Here is an 18,793-nt window from a genome sequence, read left to right as displayed (position 1 = left end):
AGAGGTTTTCACAAAGGTGGATGTTAGTTTAATGTATTTATAACATATTTTGCCTAGTGACTAGAAGGTATTCAAAATACTGCAATTTATAATTTCAAACAAATACACATTACACAAGAACCATTAAATCTAAAACAAAATGGTTAATATTTACAATATTACATAAATACACGCAAAGCTACTGCAGTTTAACCACAATTAATGTTTTATATTCCGATTAATCAATCCTTCCAGTGACACAAATATTTAAATTATTTATTACAGTTGCATTTTATACGTAGATTAAATTTTAAAAATTTATTCATATTTCCACCGATTAATCAACCAATCATAATAAAAAAAACCATAGCAATCAAAAGCCTAAAAACATATTTTTTTACTTTTTGGATAAAAGCATCATGAAAAGACTAAACGAAAAATCTGTATTTTCTAATCTAAAAAAATACAGTTTCAAATAGTTCAAAATTGCATTTAAAATTGTCCAATTCCAGTGTTTTATTACTTAAAAAATCCCCTGCATTTCAATTTCAAACAATTCAAAATCAAGGTTAAAATAGTCCAGCATCTATTGTTTGAAAAATCCTCAACATTCCAGATTCAACAATTTTTCAAAATTGAATTTAAAATAGTCCAACGATCATTGTTTGAAAAACTTCAACATTCCAGATTCAAAAAATTATTCAAAATTATATTTAAAATAGTCCATCGAGCATTAGTTGAAAATCCTCAACATTTCACGTTCAAAATTCCATACTTTAAAATAGTCCAGCGTATTATTGTTTGAAGATTTCTCAATATTCCAATTTTAAACATTTCATTAAAATAATACATCGTGCATTGTTTGAAAAATCCCCAACATTCCAACTTCAAATTGAAACAAATCAAATTTACATCTAAAATAGTACGACTTATATGGTTATAAATGTGCATATTTATAAAACGTGAAGGTTTTCACAGTTCTTGAATTTGTTATCTTCCTTCCCGAAGATCCACGTCAGCATCTGTCTGGCCTTCATGCTTGCTCTGACGACTCCCCGGGACTTGTACCACTGAGCTGGTGATCCTTCTCTGGAACCAAGAGCTTCTGCGTATTCCAGTTTCAGCCTAATCTGGTTCAGTATTCCCACGAGAAGTTCGTCGACGTTGTGGTTGATTCCGACAGATATTTCTACGAATTTCGCTCTGTATGTGCAGGCCAGGCATTTTCCATCTGTAATTGAGAAATTATCAGTATAAATTGTCAGTATTAGCAATAGTTGTTTTACAGAACTTGTATATTAACTTTGAAATTTGAGCAATTCATGTTCAAGTTGTGAGAAAACTGGCCCTTATCTAATTCATGGTGGAATTCCATTTTAATATTATGACTTTTTATTAAATATTCCCTTCCATTTTAATACGACTTTAAGTGAAAAAAGTTATAAAGGGTTTTAAACTAAAAAAGTCACATGTGAAATTACCATTCATTTATTAATTTTGAAGATTAAAATTTGAACAGTTATTATAAGAAACTATACTGAAAAAATAAGTTTTTTAAAATAAGCATATCAAACATAGTAATTTCGGTTGTCGGTGCAAGGGTGCATGCGTAAAAGTGATGCGTAAAATTATTCAAGTTCAATGAACTTTTAATTTTCAAAATCGGAACTGATAAGTACAAATCATATCAGACATGCGATAATAAAGATACAAAATTATTTTATTTATTAATAATTCTTTATTTGATATGAGTATTTATTTCGTTTAAATGTTTGACAGATGTCGTAATTTTTAAGATTACTAACATTCAAAATGTTAATTACTTCTTTTGAAAGCAATGGTACTGAGAGAAATGTTTTTTTTTAAATACTTTCAGCTTTACAACAATTACAATATCCTTTGATTTTTCACGTGTCTGCGCTAATTGTTAATAAAAACCTTACAAAATTAATTTTACCAACGAAAAATTGTCAAAGTCGTGAACATTGTCATATGTTTAGATGTGAATATAAGTATTATTTCAAATGTAACTATTCTCTAGCGTAATCACCGATTTTAATAAATTGATCAATTGATCTCCAAGTAGACGCGAATTGTTGATTTATTTTAAAATAAGTTGATCATATTGGCAGTGGCATCACATCCAATTTCCGTAATAATTAGTTTCCAGCGAAAAATCTATCCATAATTTCTGTACTCTACTGCAGTTAAAATATTATTATAATTATGCACAATATACACAAAATAGGTTGGTGTATATTAAAGCTAATACTTTTGATAATGTTGGCAAGTGAACGCTAATTATTCATTTGTGAAGACTATTCAGCAAGTCTCCGAAAGCGATTATAACTCATTTGGTTTTGCATTTTAAATAAGAAAAAAAGTAAATGATGCGGATCTTATTATAGTCTCACGAGTTGTGGGCACTTGGGACAGTTGTGTAGGATTATCAGAAAATAAATTTAGCCTTCAAATTCTTCTTTAGTCGTTTCCACATTGCTGAAGATCGTGACCAGGCTCTTCTAATTCACACATCTTGTCCAGTTTTCTTGCCTTGATCTTTGCCAGTGATCACAAGCTTTCAAATATAATCTTATGTTCTTGTTGTAATCGTAATATCCTAAGATATTTTGGACACTTTGCTGAGAACTTAAACTGAGAACTCAAATCTGGAGAAACTCGTGGTCATTGGCAAAGTGGAAGGAAGGATAAGGATAAGGTATGTTCTTGTTGTAATCGTAATATCCTAAGATATTTTGGACACTTTGCTGAGAACTTAAACTGAGAACTCAAATCTGGAGAAGCTCGTGGTCATTGGCAAAGTGGAAGGAAGGATAAGCAGAGAAGATCACCGAGTGAGCATTTACCACTGGCGTCCGGAACGTCGGTGTCCGCAGCTCAGAACCGTGAGGGGTTGAGGAGCCTTACCCACCAGGGAAATTGGAGTGAGGTCAGGACCAGCGATGACGAATCAAATGTTTATTTGCTGACCTTGAGAGGAGACAGTCCTGCTCCTCGCCATGTCTATCTTGTTGGCCACTAGCAGCGCGGGTCTGGTCTTCAGCAGCTCGGCGTCGTGCAGCCGGCTCAGCTCCTGCTCTGCCTTCTGGAAGGAGGTCTTGTCCACCACAGAGTAGATTAGCACAAAGGCGTCGGGGGGGTCCATGCGGTCGATCTCCTCCTGGAAATAGATAGACAAACATTTAATAATGAAAACTAGGTTATTAAGAAGGGGATGCTTAAAACGAATGGACTGAAAATAACAAAGGAATAACATGAGAAAAATACGAGACTTCCGAAGAAAACAATAATACATGATTATGCCCTCCAGCCGTTATGTAAAGTAGTGGCAGAAAGTAATAAAACACCTTGTTGATCAAATATTTTAAGATCGTTTGTGATAACGGGAAAAAAAGTTGACTACAGAAATATCGTTGACGAATACGTAAAATAAATGTAGCCCCAAGAAAGTTCCCTGGGGCACACCGGAAAAAAGCGCGGTATGAAATGTTCCGCATGATACAAATTGCTTTATTTTTCTAAGTAAAGCCCTTTTGGCAAAACCACGTACTCAATTATTATTTTGGACAATCTATGTTTTCGGATTATTAATTTGATTTATTGTGTTATTCTTCATGAATGCCCAGAACTCATTAAGATCAGGCAGGCGTGTTTCGTGACATCTTTTTTTGAACTGGCGATAGAAGAATGAAGAAGAAAAGATGGTCACTAGTGAGTTTTTTTTAAATATTTTGGGTCGATTTAACAAGATGTTAACCTGCTTGAACCAAAAGGTCGCATACATAGGTGTGACCCGTTTATAACATATTTTGTTCTCATTTGAAAGAAAATTTACGCCCTACTCCACCAGTACCTAATGTATCAGTTTCCTTTCAGATTGTACACAAAGAAGATAATGATCTCAAAGCTGGAATTTTTGGAAATAACATTATAAAGTTAATAAAATCAATTATGAAATCAAAGGAAATTTGCCTATAATGAAAGCATTATGGTCTTATCATGGTAGACGGTAGATACAATATAAATTGACTACTAGCTTTGGTACCGGGTGTCCTCCGAATACTGTTTTTTAGAAAAAAGATATTTTTTTAAAAATAAAAAATATGAAAAACTAATATAGCGAATTTTCCTGATTTTCGACACTTAAATGGTTATTGGTTAAATTAAATGGCTATTGCAAAGCTTCATAGCTCATGTTGAAAATGATTCTGTACAAATATTATCTCACACGGACTGAAATAATGGATTTAACGTCTCCGAGGGATTTAAACTTTGTAAAATATCATTTAAATGTCCTCAGGCATTATTTGACAAATTCAAATACGAACAAAGAGTTGAAGAAGTGCCACGGGGCACACTAAAGTGAAGAAAGTATTAACATTCAAATGGGCTACTCGCAAATTGCATTACAATTTCTTCTTTAAATTTCGTTTCAGATAGGATTTTTAAGGTTCTCTGCATATAATAGAGAATAACACAAGAAGTGCCTTATGGGTACTTCTTGAGCGTGTTTCAATGGTAGGTTCTCACACTAGAAACTACACCAGTTTTGTGTTTTTTTTTCAGTGAAATTGAAGTTTTTTTACTGATCTTAGAACAACCATTTTTAAAATAAGCTAAAGTTGTCTACTGAAACTTAAGATTTTACTATCGGACGTCAAATTTGAAAAGCCGACAAAAAATCAGTTTGTAGTTATATAAACGTAAAAATGAATGATAAATCAGATCATTTTTATCCACCCCGATCTACCCGCAGAATTAAAAGAATTAATAAGGGAAAAAAACTACGCCCGTAAAGAATGGCAAAGATTCTCAGACCCGATCGATCGCATTCGCATGAACCGCCTCACCCATCAGGTAAAAGTTGAACTTCTTAAACACAGAAATGACCAATGGCACGACTTCATCTCCACTCTTGACGACGACCAAACTGCCTTTTGGAAACTTTCAAAGTCCCTCAGAAAACCACCCACCAGAATATGTCCCCTTTCGGGCCCAAAAGGCACTGTATACTCCTCCAGAGACAAAGCCGAGACTTTTGCCGACAGTCTCGAAGACCAATTCTCCCCGACCACGACCTACGATGACCCCCAGATTCGTTTCAACTGTAGACTCCAAAGTATCATCCCTTTTGACAGAAATCCCAACAGAAAATCCAATCCCTTTCACAACCCCTCAGGAAATCTCCAAAATTATAAAATCTCTCAAGACAAAAAAATCTCCCCGTCCTGACTTAATCTCAAACAAAATACTTAAATGCCTCCCCTCCAAAGCCATCTTCGCTTTCACAGCCGTCAGCAACGCGTCTTTCAGACTTCGTGTATTCCCTCAAGACTACAAAACTGCCGACGTCATCCTCATCCACAAACCCGGCAAAGACCCCCTTCAGGCCCAAAACCACAGACCAATCAGCCTCCTTCCCTGCACAGGTAAAATACTAGAAAAACTCATCCTCTCCAGATTCAAATCAATAGTTGGCGAACTTAAACTCATCCCTGACTTCCAACACGGCTTTCGATCGGGCCATTCCACTCTCCATCAACTTCTGCGGGTGGTCGAGCAAATAACAAACGGCTTTCACGAACTCTAACACACAGTAATCCTCTCCCTAGACGTCTGCAAAGCATTCGATAAAGTCTGGCACAGAGGTCTCATCTACAAAATGTACCTCCTCGGTATCCCCCTTCCAATGCTTCAACTCATAGCCAATTTCATGAAAAACCGTAAATTTAGAATCAAACTAGATGGAATCTTTTCCACTGTGAGATTGCTAAGAGCTGGTGTCCCTCAAGGCTCTATTCTCTCGCCAGCCCTCTTCAACATCTACCTAAGCGACATCCCCACTCCCAGCATCTACGACACTCGCACCAAAATAGGTAAATTTGCAGACGATACTGAAGTCATGTCGACTTCATTAACCGTAAAAACAGCAACACGACGCGTCCAAGCCCACGCCTCCGAATTAGAATCATTTTTCAAAAAGTGGCGTATAAGTATAAATCCCTCCAAAAGTGCCGCCTGTGTCTTCTCCCGCAAACGCCCCACAAGACCCCCCCAACATCCAGTTATTCGGTGAAAAAGTCCCCTGGCAAAATAACATTAAATACCTTGGCATCACCCTCGACAGTAGATTAACCTGGTCAAAGCACATCTCAGAAACGTTAATCTCAGCCAACAGAACCTTTTCATCCCTCTTCCCCATGTTAAATAAAAGAAACAAAAATCTATCTACAAGAAATAAACTCCTGATTTACAAATCCACGATTAGGCCAAAATTAACCCACGCAAGCCCAATCTGGGCCCACGCTTCAAAAGCTCAACTAAACAGATTGCAAACATTCCAAAATAAAGTCATTCGCTCAGCCCTGGGAGCCCCCAAGTGGATGAGGGTCTCCCAACTTCACCTAGACTCCGAAGTCCCCCTCCTTAAGAACCACATCATAAGTCTCGCGGAATCTTTTTACTCGGGCATTCCAACCCATACGAACCCCTCAATTAATTGCCTCGCCAAATACGACGCAAACACCAAAACAAAGCATAAAAAACCCAAACAAATCCTTAGAAAATTTCCCCCCTAATTGCAGCCATTTTATTGCACACAAATCTTTTTACAAATCCAACTAAAAATCTCTTCCTACAACCAATTCTAAACTAATGTTGAAAGAGAAAGGGGCCTTATTGGCCCGGAGCTCTGTATGCCATTTATTCAAAAAGTCAAAAAAGATCATTTTTATACGTCACCTCTATTCGTATGATTACATAACTAGGTAAATCAGGTATTTTTGACTGAGCGCGGAGCGTAGCGAAGTTCTGTTTCAACTCGACCGTTTTGCATTTCGTCTGCCTGTCAATTTGCTTGTTACGTTCCATTTTCGGTGGAAGGTGGTGGCCGTGTTGGATACTGCCTTTTTATCCCGCCAGAGTTCGCATGAGAGCTGCCAAATTAGAATAATCAATATTATGGTACCTACCTGCCTAAATAAAGTTTGAAAAAAGAATTGTAATTGAGATTGTGTCGTGCCGTGTAAATAAATAAATATAGTATCTTTGGACAAATTGAATAATTCCTTATTTGAAATTAGTACATAAAATATTTATGGTTTATAATTAAGTAGGTAGGTATTTAAGTATATACATACAAATCTTATGATTTTATAGGAAATTTTGGTTTTGATTTAAAAAAAGAAAATTGGAAGCTGACTTCTGGACGCGAGGTCTACTGCTGTTCACAGAACTACTAGTTATTATGTCCACACTGCTTACGACTATAAAACACGCCTAGAATATTTCAAATTGGAAATATGAATAATGAAAGTCTTGACACAAATGACATCAAATTTACATTCAAAATTATAATTCATCACGTAGAATCTTCCCTCTTGGCCACAATAAAAATCAATACCAATCACTGTCTACATAGAAACCGTTTACCTCCCAACCTCTTGTGAGAATGTGTTGACAACTGCCGCTGCAAGTAATAACAGTTTCTTCCTTGAGAGTCACAAGGGAGCTTTTACATATGAATAGTACATATTATATACTAATACACTAGATATTTATTATGCCTAACTAAAAAGCCTCAATAACAATCTTTTTTATTTGTTAAGAGAAAATTAAAGATGTCCACTGACTCGGTACAATTATTTCCCCCCATACGTATTCTGGGCAGTGAGGAATATATATGGTAGTTAGTCCCAGAATTTCTGCACTGAAATAAATCCCAACTATTACGTAGTGGAATCCGAAAGCTTATCAATGCAATAAATGGGAACATATCGAAAATGACGCTGTTCGTATTTTGGATATTATTAATATTATCCGTTGATATGAATTGCTCTATGCCAATTAAAAATGCGTCCAAGAGGCTTCTAGAAACTTTTGGAGATATTATTAAATTTATTAACTGTAGAATATAGACCCTTGGTTTCCAACTGAAGTTAGGTTTATATTCAATTAAAATCATTCCCAATTAATTATGAATTAATTGAATTTGTTCGGGAGAAACCAATCAAAAGGCGGCCCTAAAGATGGCTCAACGATTTAATTATTTTCTAGGAGGTAATAACTTACTCATTTCGCGAGATTTTCCCAAAGAGCATCAGTTTAACTCATCGTTAAATTCAAATGAGACTTGTGAAATTTATGGACCAGAAAAGATCGGAAATCTTCTGCTGGAATGCGAATATAAATCTGTTTTACTTTGTATCTTTACACTGAGACGTTGTCATACTTTTCTCTTTCCCTGACAAGTTAATTTACCTTCAATTTATCATTATTATTACATTGTTATTGCGTTTAATATGTAGAAATTCATCTCTAAATAGGATAAAATATAGTCGCTATCCGCGTCTGTCTCTGTGCGCTTAGATCTTCTAAACTACGCAACGATAATTTTGATAAGATTTTCACTATCATTTAGAGAATTTCTTCCGAAAGGTTTACACATATAATTAGAGATGGCAAAATTTCGTTTTAACTAAAAACGCGAAAATATATTTATGTTTCGAAAATAGGGCATTTATAAGTTTTCTTTGCGTTTCAAGGCATTTGAAAGTGTTTCCAGTGATTTCTATTTCGCGAATTAACGCGAAAAACGTGATTTTGGCCGTATTTCAGCTAAATTATTCTATTTAGCGAAATAGGCGCGAATTTCCCGAAAATACCGGGTATTAAAATAATATGTGAGAATTTCAAAAAATCGATATTTACATTACGATTTTTTATAATTTTGTTACTATTTTATGTGTAAATATTTAATATTTTTGTACTGTAGGCTAAAATTGCTTTTTGACATTACAAAAATTGTGCGAAATAAATTACGCCTATTGATGTCAATCGCAATCTGCATTTGTTGTGTTTGTGTTCGACCCGTACTTAGAGTTTCCTTCCTTATTAATTTAATATTAAAATTAATTATTTTTAATCTTTCACATGGAAATACTTGCAAATGAAGGTTAAACATATATTTTACCAAAAATACTTAAAATATGCGCTAACAACATTCAGGAAATACATTTTTTTCTATTTTGTTACAAAACGCTAAATTATGCCTCAAAATGCTATAACACGCTAAATTTCCAATTGTTAATGCTAAAAAATCTGAACATTAATGCTAAATTTTGCCATCTCTACATATAATAGGGGAAGGGAGGGCAGGATGGAAGGCTTAACTTTAAGATGTAAAAAAAATTAGAACAACATAATATTAATCCTTTATTTTAATAAGTCTTCAGAGAGATCTTACATACTTATAAAATTGCGTTATTAAAAATAATTAAAATTGAGTTTAAAATCTGTTAGGACTCATAAAAGAAAAACAGGAATAATTCCATCTTGCCCTAACCCTGAGGGCAAAATGGAAAGCTTATAAGGGCAAGATGGAATGAATAGGATATCCTTGCATTTTATAATTGACACATAAAAGACAACCGTTTTCTATGTCTGAACATATGTAGTTCATGTGCCCAACCACAACACTCTGGACACTGTACCCAGTCCTCTGTGGGCGGTTCAACATATGCTTCTCCACATAATACACACAACACATCGTCTTGTGTTGACTGCTCCGGATGTTGTAGTATGTTCTCATCTTTTCCTGTCCTTTTCCCCTTTCCTTTACCTTTTCCTTTGCCCTTTCCTTTGTTTTTCTTGCCATCGATGACCGGATTAAGGACTAATTTTGCTTTCGCTTTCAGCTCCTTATTTTTTTCAATAGTTACTTTGAATGGAGAACTAGTTAGGATTTCTGATTTTTGACATCTCAATTTTCGTTTCTTTATTGTAGGAGTAACTTTTGGTGATGGAAGTATTTTAATTGGAGAAACTAAGTACGAGGTGGATGGTTGTTCCAAACTCTTATCAATAACACCTGAACTTATTTCTTCTGACATCGTATTCTGTGTATTATCAAAATTAAGTTGCACTTCTTCATCCTGTATTTTTTCATAACCATCATGGAAAGTAGATGTTTCATTGGTAATATTGTCTGCAATATTGACGTTTTTAATTGCTGAATCATTTGTGTCGGTATTTTTGTCTCCCTCATCGGTTACAATGGAATTTTTTTCGCCTTCAATTACTGGAGCGTTTTCATAAACAGTGGCCGGTGCAAAGTCTAAATCTGTAAACAAATGTCTATTATATGGGAAGATGCCAGCCTTTCTGAACCCACTAGTGGCATTTTGCACAGTAGCACTTTTTTCATAGGCGATGCATACTAGCCTAGCTATATCAAACTGATTTACTCTTCTTCCAGGATGATTATTTTGAAAAGTGTCTTGCTCAAAAGCCACTTTGAATGAACGGTAAACCGAGACGTCCAATGGTTGCAGCTTGTGGCTTGTGTGGGGGGGAATACTGACCATGATTATATGTTTTTCTCCAGCAAAATTTAAAGTTTCTAGGTTTTGATGAGTAACATGATTATCTGAAATTAATTAAACAGGTCTATCTGCTGTTGGTCTTGTTTTCTCAATAAATATTTGAAGCCAGTTGTTAAAGGTGTCATTAGTTATCCAGCCCGAATCAGAACACCAAGCTTGAGAGCCATTGAGATCAGAGCCACTCTCATATGTAAATGGATGCGGTATTTGTTTTGTACCGCCACCTCATAAGCAAATCGATGTAGAATTTCTTTTAATAAAATAAAATACTTTTTTGTTTTAAAACCACGATATTTATTACTTTAAGAACCGACCGGTTTCGCTTTACTTAAGCATCATCAGGGTACAAATTAATACTGTAACAGTATTAATTTGTACCCTGATGATGCTTAAGTAAAGCGAAACCGGTCGGTTCTTAAAGTAATAAATATCGTGGTTTTAAAACAAAAAAGTATTTTATTTTATTAAATATGTCAAACCACAAAGTGATTGCTTTCTACAATAATATAGAATTTCTTTTCTTTTCTTAAAAAAAGGTGTCCCGTTCAATGGCAAGGTCACAAATTTTTCTCTAAAAGTTCTTTCAAAAAAACAGTTTGAAATCTACCTAGGTTTTTGGACGCGATACCTTTTTTGATATAGCGGTGCATAAATATACCTAGCGGTGTAAGTTCCGATCGAAATCCCATATTTCTATGAGGCTGCGCGTATTGAAAAAATTAAAACAGAAATCAAAATAATTGCACGCGGGCAAAATGGAAACTATTCCATCTTGCCCTAAAATGCAATTTTCCATCTTGCCCATAAGCTAACTGCCAATAATAATATCAATATCTTAGAAAATCCTTTAATTTTTTTCCTCTTTAAATATCAATTTATACAATCTATCCCTTATAGTTAGTGTTTATAAAAACAAAATGGTAGTATTACTTACTTTGTATGAGTAATCACACTGTTAAGACCACTGATTTTGTAATAATTCGTCGCGAAAATACAAAACACGCGTGTAAGTCGCTTGGTGGCGCGAGCCGAACCGAGTCACCGGACATAAATACAACATGGGCGCTTATATCTGTGTGCGTAGAAACACGGGCACTTTGTCGCGCGGTTTGCGATAGGTAGATAGTTTCCATCTTGCCCGCTCCTTCCATCTTACCCTCCCTTCCCCTACATGCATTTTGTATTTATAGAAAGTTGAGAAAAGTCGATGTTTTATAATCACGACGTAAACCTATATTTTCGGGCACTACATTGCTAACGTTGGCTAAACCCATAGACATATGAATATTAGTAGACCTGCCCTAAGTGATTAAAAGCGTATTATCCCCACTCCCCATACCGGTTCCATTGGAGCCGGCTGTGCTCGCGTATGGCCTCAAGTGAAATTTGAAAACGTGACGTCATCATTCTTGTGCGAACTATGGTCGAGGCATCATCGGTTCATTTTACGAAATAACACGGCAGAATATTGACTTGTGCTATGAAAACTTGTAAAAATAGATGTGAAAAAGAGAATAAACCCAATTGTCGTATTACATTCCATATATAAGCATTATTTTACTTTATTTTAAGCATATTCACATCGTATAATATAGATCAGTTGTTACTATCACATCGAGAAACGTCTGGACGCGAAACACAATGCTGGTTGGTTGCTGGGAAGTAAATTATGAACATTTATAAAAGTGTCTTAACTAAATACTTAAACGAAATATTCGACTCTGAAAATGAAACCGATTTTTTTTGCCGAATTTGGACTTCGCAAATTTGTTCATAACGTGGCGAGTAATTTGCGCTCCCATGTAAAAATGTCTATTCATTCAAAAGCAGATGTTACTTTTAAGAAGTAAATGGTGATATTATAATGCGAGATGCCTATTTACTGTCAGATTGATTTATTGACGAATCACAGTCAGCTTCACTCCCTTCGTTCTTCAACAGTTGATTTTACCCCTCGCCATTATCTTCTCGTCTATTGATTCCTATGTCTGTGGCTAAACCTCAAAAAGTCTGGAATGATATATGTATAAGGAAGAGTGTCTGTGGGTGGCGTTGTTTTCTACACTTGTTTTAATTCGAGATTGATGAAGTTTTGCACACTTGATTTTCAAAACAAGAGGAATGTCACTGTCTCTATGAGATTTCCCTCCCTTTAAAGCAGTTTTTTAATACTTCCTATTGAAGTTTTGCTTTCTGTTTGAATGAATGTTTGATTGTTTATTTGTCCCGTATAGACTCAAAAACTAATGAACCGATTACGCAGAATATTTCAAAGTTTGTTCTTATTAGTGTCAGGAGTGTTTAGAGAGTGGTTTCAATGATAGAAGAAGTCGGGGGTGCCCGAGGCATTATGAATGGTACTGGAATGAGATACGGAGTCGAATTAAAATCGATATAATGTAGTTTTTAACAGTAACAATATTTTTATTTATTTATAGAATACATGATAATACAATAATACATTTTCTTACATGTGATACATTAAATCACCACACTAGGCGACTGCCTGTCTCGTGGCGACCAATGGTATATAGTTAGTATGTGAGGTATAGTGCTAACATATGAATTAAATATTTATACATGTTTAAAGTATGAAAGATTATATTAGAATGAATTATAATGGAAATAGAAAATATAAAAATGTTAGAGTAGAAAGCAGAAGACAAAAAAAAGGAAAATAAAAAGAATAAAGAAGAAATAAAAATAAAAGAAAAACAAAAAAATAAAAAATTTAGAAGTCTAAGACATGCTATTATACAGGAAAAGATCAAATACATAACTCTCTTTTCTGGTTGTGTAAGTGTACATGCATGTATGAGCGCGTAAATACGCGTGTACACGCATACATCCACACACACACACTTATTCATATTTATAGATGCATACATATTCATACAAAGATATACAAATATATATGTATACATACATACATACACATATATATATGTATGCATACATACATACACACATATACACATGCCTACTTGTACATAGTTGTTTATTCACTATCTGAGAATGAGAAACAAGTGATTAACACTGTCACAATCATTAATCAAGAAGTCATCAAGCGCCTTTTTGAAAGTGAGATATTTGGTTATTGACTTTATTTCAATTGATAAATTGTTAAATATTTTAGGGGCAAGAAAGTTAAACTGGGACTGTGCCATTAAAGTTTTTGTTGCCGGAATAATATAGTTGTATTGGTTCGAGTATCTTGTGTTATAATTTGAATCGGATATATATTTTATACATATGGTACGTAGTAGTAAATGGTAGAAAAAGCATTGGAATGAAATACGTAGTCGAATAAAAACAGATATAATGTAATTTTGTTTAACTGTAACAATGTGGTATACAGTAACAAATGCCACGCCCGAGGATCCAGTCAAAGAAAAACTTATTAAATGTAAAAAAATTCAATTCTTTGGTATAATATTATTTCCACAAAACGCAATCAGATTTTTCAAATTTTAATTAATTAATTTTTTAATAATTTAATTTTTTTAACACTAGAATTCGCAACCTCATATCTTTATTTCAAACCAGTGGCGGCTCGTGACTTTTGGGTGTTCTAGAGTGCTAATATTACAAAAATGGCATTATTGATATTGTTGTAGCAGAAAATAATTCTTTTTTTTTTTGAAAATCCGATTTTTTGTATGAAGATTTTCAGGAAATTTCAGTTTGGCAAATTTCCTGAAAATCTTCCTACAAATTGTTTTCAGCTACAAAAACACAACTAATGCCATTTTCTGTAATATTGGCACTCTAGAACACCCAAAAGTCACGAGCTGCCACAACTCCAAACCATTCGTTACCAAGCAATGCCGGGTACACTACAGCTACTCTAAAATAAATCCAATTTAGTAATAACTTCTGGATTTATTTTAAATATAACAAAAAATATTCTAAGTAACCATCAAGCCCCTTGAGTCGATTTCGTCCGTCATCCATCTCACACAATGAACTATCTTCCAAATACCTACTATAAAAGAGATACTTACTAAGATAAACAAATGATGAAAATATGACACCTTTAGGCGTTCGCCTATTTTACCAATCTTTCCTTAACTACCAACCTTGGACTTTTATATTATGATATTAAAAATATATCCACTCTTTTACGATTTCATTATCTCGAATCAGACTAAAAGTTTATGGGTGAAGTTAAGTGCCTACACTTTCTCACTAAATGTGTTTATTTATTTTCTTTTAAGAGCGAATTAATATCGTATTCTCGATCCATTACTATTGATCTTCCCGTTTGACAGGTAATCTAAGCTACTAGATTGGCCCTAGCGGTGCCAGAAAATTAATTTGCTAGAAGAAATACGTCATTTAAATAAATGTATTACATAAGTAAAAAACAAACGTAGGTAAAAAAAAACAAGGAATAAAAAATACCAACCGTCCATAGACATATGAATATTAGTAGACCTGCCCTAAGTGATTAAAAGCGTATTATCCCCACTCCCCATACCGGTTCCATTGGAGCCGGCTGGGCTCGCGTATGGCCTCAAGTGAAATTTGAAAACGTGACGTCATCATTCTTGTGCGAACTATGGTCGAGGCATCATCGGTTCATTTTACGAAATAACACGGCAAAATGTTGACTTGTGATATGAAAACTTGTAAAAATAGACGTGAAAAAGAGAATAAACCCAATTGTCGTATTACATTCCATAAGTAAGCATTATTTTACTTTATTTTAAGCTTATTCACACCGTATTATATGGATCAGTTTTAGAAACATATACTATCACATCACAATGTAGCGATTCTCAAGTGTGCTCATCGTTGTTTACTGGGGTAAGTAAATTATGAAACATTTGTAAAAGTGTCTTAACTAAATACTCTGAAACTAACTACGACTCTGCAAACAGAAGAAATTTACTTTGCCGAATTTGGACTTCGCAAATTAGTTCATAACGTGGCGAGTAATTTGCGCTCCCATGTAAAAATGTCTATTCATTCAAAAGCAGATTTTACTTTTAAGAACTAAATGGTGATATTATAATGCGAGATGCCTATTTACTGTCAGATTGATTTATTGACGAATCACAGTCAGCTTAACCCCCTTCGTTCTTCAACAGTTGATTTTACCCCTCGCCATTATCTTCTCGTCTATTAATTCCTATGTCTGTGGTATGTAAGAATAAAACAATAACAACAACAAGAGACAATAATGTTTGAATCAAGTGAAGTTAAGTGATAACAAGAGATTCGATAAATTTTGTAAAGTTCTGAATATGCCTAGATTTTTTCCACTAGAGTGGATATTTTCCATATATATTGTTTATGTTCGTTTGTTCAAAATCTTAAATCTCCGCAATTTCTTCACCGATTGCTTTGAAATTTTGACACAACGTTGCATGCAAATACGCGTGTAATTTTGTGTGCTTTGTACTTATATTATGTAGATGTGACCGGTAAGAGATAAAAAACATGATTTATTTCAAAAACAGTGCGATCTGTTTGACGTAAAAGCAAAACGCGCTTCCCTGCCTGGACAGATGGACTGAGCCACAGAAAGACGTGGCGGGGTACAGCTAGTAAATTAATATATTCGAAACATTCGCACAAGAGTCTGGAAGAAGGCTAAGTTGGTTCTTTGCAAAGGAATATGGAAAATATCCATCGAAATATTGAAACTCATAATATTAAATTAATAGATTTTTAATTTTTATTGGAGAAAACACAGAAACAGACTAAGCAAGAAGCAAGACGATAAAAAACATTAACCGAAAAATTCGTCTGCATCCAAATTATTTATCACAAATCAAATATTAAGAATGGATTGTTTCATAGAATTTGAACAGTTCATCATATTTCAAGGTTGATTTGCGAGTCCTATTCAAGTTCTGTTATAATATCATTATAGGGCAGTTACTCGACAGAACTGAAATAATAACAACCTGTCCTACCTTTAATTTTTTTTTACAAAATTTAGAGAAAAAACATATGATTAGAAAATTATTTTATATTAAAAAATGTGCTTTTTGATTTGAAAAAGCAAATAAAGTTTTGAAGGATATTTTGGCCTAAAATCCAAAATTATTTTTGTATGAAAAAGGCAGCGCGATTTTTCCTCTTGTGTGACAGTTCTTGGGTATCTGCAAGCTGCTTATAATCGAAACCTCTAGTCCAACGAACATCATACTCTATTTATGGTAATTCAAATGTTTTTGAACAGGGTTTTTGGTATTTTATTGTTAATTATTATTACATACATATTATGCAGCTTTCAATTAGCAATCTCCAATTGATCTCTTACTTGTATACTTTCTTACCACCCTGCTGACTAGTAATGAGTAAATTCTTTATCAATTGCGGCAATTAAGATACAAGGGTAAAGGCTAACCTACTTGAAGATCAATTACCCGAACGTAAATTAGCTTTCAAAAACACTTGTAAAAAATTGACCGATCGTGGTGGCAATTAGCAAAGGCAGTCAGCATCTCCGTAACCTTTACGCAACTTTTTAAATATATTTTTTTTATGTGAAACTGTACAAGAGTTACAACTGTTCCCAAGCGTCTAGAGTCAGTGAGACTATGGCATCTTCATTTGCAGGTATGTTGTGAGGCTGAATGTAGTGGGGAAGGGAAGGAGATGGCGAAGAGGAAGGTGGAGAATGGTGGTCTTAACACCAGGGCGATACTAAGAGTATCTGCCACTCTGGAACCTGTCCAAAATATACTATTATTTTAAATAACATTTATCAAATAAAATTTATATGCACACGCCTGGATTTGACACCGCGACCTCCAGCTTGCTAGTCGATAACCTTACCCCACGACCACGGAGGCTTCAATGAGTAGTTTGAGTTGGGATAGCGAATTTGTTTACTCATGGAATACTAAAGTATTATTTTTAATTGGGGTTGATCTGGGCGTCGTGATGCTGAATAAATTGATAGAACCTGAAAAAAGGCTTTACAGCTGTAGAAAGGATTATTGGAAAATCGGTGTATAAATTTTTCGCTGAAAAGTGAAATTTGTGTTGTTTCATCTCTTCACAGTAATTTAGATACTGTTGACAAGCCATTTTATTAGATCTTCATCAAATGAAAGAAATAATTAATAATAAAAAATGGTATGAGATATTTTTTTTATTAATCATTTCATCAAATGAAAAGAACGATGAAATGATTAATAGTAAAACATTACGTACCATTTTTTTATATAGGCATGTGATATTTTATTATTCATGACTAATAATAAAATATCACATATCTACATAAAAAATGGTAAGTGATATTTTATTATTAATCATTTCATCAAATGAAAGGAACGGTGAAATGATAATAATAAAGTATCACATACCATTTTTTTGGAGTTTTATACAATAATACAAAATTAGGTTAGGTATTTATGATTTCATTAAACAAGGAGCAACAAAATAAATTTTGTTTTATTTTAACAGAACTGTAGTTTCAAATTAACTTGAAACTGTAGTTCTGTTACAATAATACAAAATTAGGTTAGGTATTCACAATTTCATTAAACAAGGAGCAACAAAATAAATTTTGTTTTATTTTTTGGAATAACTTTATTGAGTAAAACCTCAAATTGTAATATTTAATTATTGAAGACAATATTAGCGATTTATAAACGAAAATCTGAAACAGAAAAATCAGAAAAGGATACGGTCACATCTAGGACTCGAACCCAGGACCCTTGCCTTGCCGGGGCACCGCTCTATCACTGAGCTAATGGGACCCTATCCGCTTCGGTCACTTTTAACTGTATCATACTTCGAATAAGAACTACCAACAATGTCTTCATTTTTTCACCGCACATTATTTATTGGCAACTATCTTTATGTATGATCGCAAGATTCAACCCGAACTAAATGCAATCTAGACAGCGTCTTTTTTAGATAAAACTATCTTATATATTTTTTTATTTTAATGTGCGACATCTATTGAATTTTCGGCAAGTCTAGGATGAAAAAAAACTTAGACTTGCCGAAAAGTCAATAGATGTCGCACATTAAAATAAAAAACCTTTTTATTTTGAACGTCACGTGTGAAATTTTTTAACAAGAATTATCAAAATTCAATTTTAAGAGGTGGAAACGGTGATGAGGTTGTTTTACGAAACTTCTTGTAGACCTTCATCTTGTTTTGAAGGTCAATTCTGCAATATTTTATCAATTTCGAAAAAAAAACTGTATGATTTGTACAAAAAAAACAGGAAATACATGAAGCGTAATCTTTGTTGATGCCCAGTTTAACCTTAAAAAAGCTCCTTAATCGGGGTATTTGTGATGCTGAAGGTAGCGGGGAGGGTAAGGAGATGGGGAAGTAGATAGCTGGCTATTCAGATTTGGTCACAAATTAAGGCTCAAGACATTCAAAGCAACATTTCGATTCTGAATGACGATCTTTATTTAACCAGTGCGATACT

At 34.1% G+C, this 18,793-nt stretch overlaps 1 protein-coding gene across 1 annotated transcript in view; it reads right to left on the bottom strand.

Moving 5' to 3' along the window:
• Positions 1-470: 470 nt before the first annotated feature.
• Positions 471-18,793, bottom strand: part of Rgk3 (Rad, Gem/Kir family member 3) — a 471,507-nt gene continuing 453,184 nt past the window's right edge. Inside the window, exons 5-6 of the mRNA XM_089633132.1 lie at positions 2,971-3,160; positions 471-1,210 (exon numbers count right to left, since the gene is read on the bottom strand). Coding sequence (XP_089489258.1) covers positions 933-1,210; positions 2,971-3,160 — 468 coding nt within the window. The 3' untranslated portion in view covers positions 471-932. The remainder of the gene's footprint in view (positions 1,211-2,970; positions 3,161-18,793) is intronic.

Source organism: Hesperophylax consimilis, chromosome 7 (assembly GCF_061612785.1).
Source record: "Hesperophylax consimilis isolate HC1 chromosome 7, BYU_Hcon_1.0, whole genome shotgun sequence".
Taxonomy (NCBI): domain Eukaryota; kingdom Metazoa; phylum Arthropoda; class Insecta; order Trichoptera; family Limnephilidae; genus Hesperophylax; species Hesperophylax consimilis.
The sequence above is the reverse complement of the archived record's forward strand: the minus strand, read 5'-3'. Positions and strand labels throughout refer to the sequence as shown.